Consider the following 3,292-nt stretch of genomic DNA (forward strand, 5'->3'; position numbering starts at 1 on the left):
AGAATAATCACAAATTTTCCAATCAATAATGTTTTAAACTACTAAAATGATATATTATTACATTATCATTTAATTATGGAATAATAATTTTGTTAATTTTTTTGTAATTATTTATATTCATAGTATATATTTCAATTTTAGGAATAATTTTGTATCAAAAATGTGTTTTTGTCCTCTCATCTTGGAAAATATAGGTTTTTGCCACTTTTTGCCACTTTGCTTGGCAAAAACCTGTTTTTGCCAGGACGGTTTTTACCGGTATTTACCATGGTTTTTTCCACCTGCGGCAAAATCTTGCCAACCCTGGTAATTTTTATACAAAAAAAAACTTAGTAAAAATTCTTTTATAATACAGCCAAAAATTCCCCCAGGGCTGTCCATTTTTAGCCCCAGAACCTCATTTGCATGATCTAACATATTCTGCATCCTTGATATCATCTAGTTATAATTTGCTATGCAAATGTATTTATCATTGCAGAATTTTGTGAAAAAAATTTTATTACCAGAATTAACCTGAAAACTTTTAACTAAAGAGCTATTTTAAGGTGGAAAGCTTTACAAACTTCAGATAAGTGCATAAAATGACATCCTTAAATACTTTTCCTATGAACCCAGTGTAATAGCTTACTTTGAATACTTAGATAATATAAAATATCCTCATTTATATTTTTTAACTTAATTTTATTGCAGATGATGGAATTTTATTTTTAAATAAAGTTTTAGTTCGTGTGTGCTTTAATATTGTTTATAACATTGCTTGCATAAAATATTTTACTAAAATAAAATGAATATTAATAAACTGGTGCACTTTTATAGTAATCCACTGTACTAAAAAACTGAAACATTAAACTTTTGTGTCATTAAGAGTTTAACAGTTATTGAATTTTGTAATAAGCTATATATAAAAGAAAAGAGTTTCACAATCCATTATGCTAATTTGAAACGGGTATTTATAGCAAATTCTAAGCAGTGCTTAATAACTTGAGTTAAATGCTGTAATATAGTATAGAATGTAAGGAATTGAAGTTCTTGAATTCTTATGAGTATTAAAGGAAAATAAAAAATTTTTGCACAAGGAAACTATAGATAAAATATGAAAATTTTTAACTTCTTAATAAAATATACTTTATGAAAGCACATACTTTAAATAACACTTAACAATGCATAATTGAACAGTTCTCACCTATCAATATAACCATCTCCATTTCCATCACATGTTTGAAAGAGACGACGAATCCTTTCCTCTTCTGGAGTTGAACCAGAATCACTTCCACTTGAATCACTATTAATATCACTAGCCATGTTTAACAATGTTAGATAATTGTAATATTTACATAAATACACAGTATGTCAGCAGAAACTTCGATAATAAATGGAATATTTCGAATCAAAATTTTTTACACACACAGCAAAAGACATATTTTGTTTATTTATCACACTAAATGTTTATCAAATACTTATTTAAAAGGATGATATCGAAATGTTTAGAAAAGTTCTATTAGATAACAGCATATAAAACAAAAACTAGCTACTAAAATTTTTTTGAAGTCCAAATTATTTCGTTTCAACAAGTAATGTCCTAAATATCTATAATAACAACTTAGTATAAACAACAACAACAATAAGAACAGTTAAATACTTTAGAAAACATTTATTAAATGATTTACAATAACATCGGCTTCCATGATCAATAAGTGTTTATTTTTTATTCCGGTTCTGATGCCACTTTTACTAGTAAATATCAGCTGAAAGCATACAAATATGAAAACGAAACTTTTTCTGCTAATATTTTCAATAATTATTTACACAGCTTATAATGAGAAAAAACTATCATAAAACCTTAATTAAATATCAAATAAACAAAACTTTCATTTTCTAGTGGTTTAAAAAGTTAGAAGTGCATATTGTCTATCAAGTTCAGACTTTCACCTCCTAATCATCACTATCACACGATTAAGCGATACGAACGCATGTGCGCTGGATCAATGCTTCAGCACTGTCGGGGGAATGTGAGTACTTGATTGGTGGAATATATTTTCCCACAAATACTCACCAATCAAGTTCCCTTTTTCTCTCGATGGTGATCGCAGATGCAACAATCGCATTCGGTGGGAATGCTCCATGAATAGAAAAAAACTCGCTTTATTCTCGCGAACAAATTTTTTTTTGTTGAAGTGAGCAGGGAGGGGAGTTATGAAAATTGTCGAGTTTTTATTCTTAGTTGTTCAATTGGGTAATAAAATTAATGCATTTATCATCAGGGCCGTTTCGAAAGGAGCGTGCTAGGGGGGAGATTTCCAGGAGCCCCAGGTGATGAGGGGGGTATCGAAAAAGACCCAGATTTAATGTTCTATAAATTATTTAGTTTCTCTTTCATTAAAGTATTGTTTGCTTTAAAAATATATTTATAAGTTATTTTTTTATCAATTAGATATTCTTAGACTAACTTTTTAATGATTGGAGTTAACCAAGTAAAAGTTTTGCTATAAAGATGGAGAGAAGAGTGCGCAGCAGAAAAACTATTTGTTGAACTTTGAACCACTTGCTCATCCCAAGGAGAAGGAGTGAAATATCCTTAGTCGTAGTCGGATCGTGGGTTAGCGTCTCTTTGGGGTAGAGCTAACTGTGAGAGGTTTTCTTGTCCATGTAACGAAAATGCGGATTAGTAACATCAGAAAGTCCTCTAAGAAGACTACTTTGTCCCAATGCTTACTCCAGGAGTTCTCTTGTCTTCTGGATTAGGTTCAAAATTTTACAGCCACGTAGTTAAACATCGATAGACGTAAATTCAAGATTGAGTCGGATGTTCAACTCCAATTGTAAATTAAAATAAAATGACTAGCAATGCAGATTTTAATAAAAAGCATTTGCCATTGAAATTTTTTTTTTATTTTCAAGTGTAGAAACTTTTCATCGTACTGCTGTATACTAACACAATTATTTAAAAAAAAATTTAAGTTAGTTGTTTCCGTTTTTCAAGAGTTTTCCTAAAAAGTTTAAATTTCCTAATTTTAATCTAAAAAGAAACTGTTTGCAAAAAAGAGACTCGAATTATTGTTTTCATATTTTAGCAGTGTAATCTATACATCTATACATAATAAAAAAACGCGGCTGTGTGTGTGTCTGTAATCACAATATATCGCCCCAGAAGCCTCGCCCAGGCACGAAACTCGGCACATAATTGTGTTTTGACATAATGAAGAAGTATTTTTTTTTCTTTTTCAAAAATTTGGATTAGTTTTTTAGTTATCAGTCATTTTGTAAGAAAATCTATGCTTTTTCGTCTTCAAGG

General features: G+C 29.6%; 1 protein-coding gene across 1 annotated transcript in view; it reads right to left on the reverse strand.

Annotated features, from left to right (window-relative positions):
• LOC107436492 (colorectal mutant cancer protein) overlaps nt 1–1,733 on the reverse strand; it is a 74,639-nt gene extending 72,906 nt beyond the window's left edge. The window contains exon 1 of the mRNA XM_043042916.2: nt 1,184–1,733. Within this exon, the coding sequence (XP_042898850.1) occupies nt 1,184–1,302 (119 nt within the window). The 5' untranslated portion in view covers nt 1,303–1,733. The remainder of the gene's footprint in view (nt 1–1,183) is intronic.
• Nucleotides 1,734–3,292: the final 1,559 nt, after the last annotated feature.

The sequence above is a fragment of the Parasteatoda tepidariorum genome, chromosome 7, assembly GCF_043381705.1.
Source record: "Parasteatoda tepidariorum isolate YZ-2023 chromosome 7, CAS_Ptep_4.0, whole genome shotgun sequence".
In the NCBI taxonomy this organism is placed as follows: Eukaryota; Metazoa; Arthropoda; class Arachnida; order Araneae; family Theridiidae; genus Parasteatoda; species Parasteatoda tepidariorum.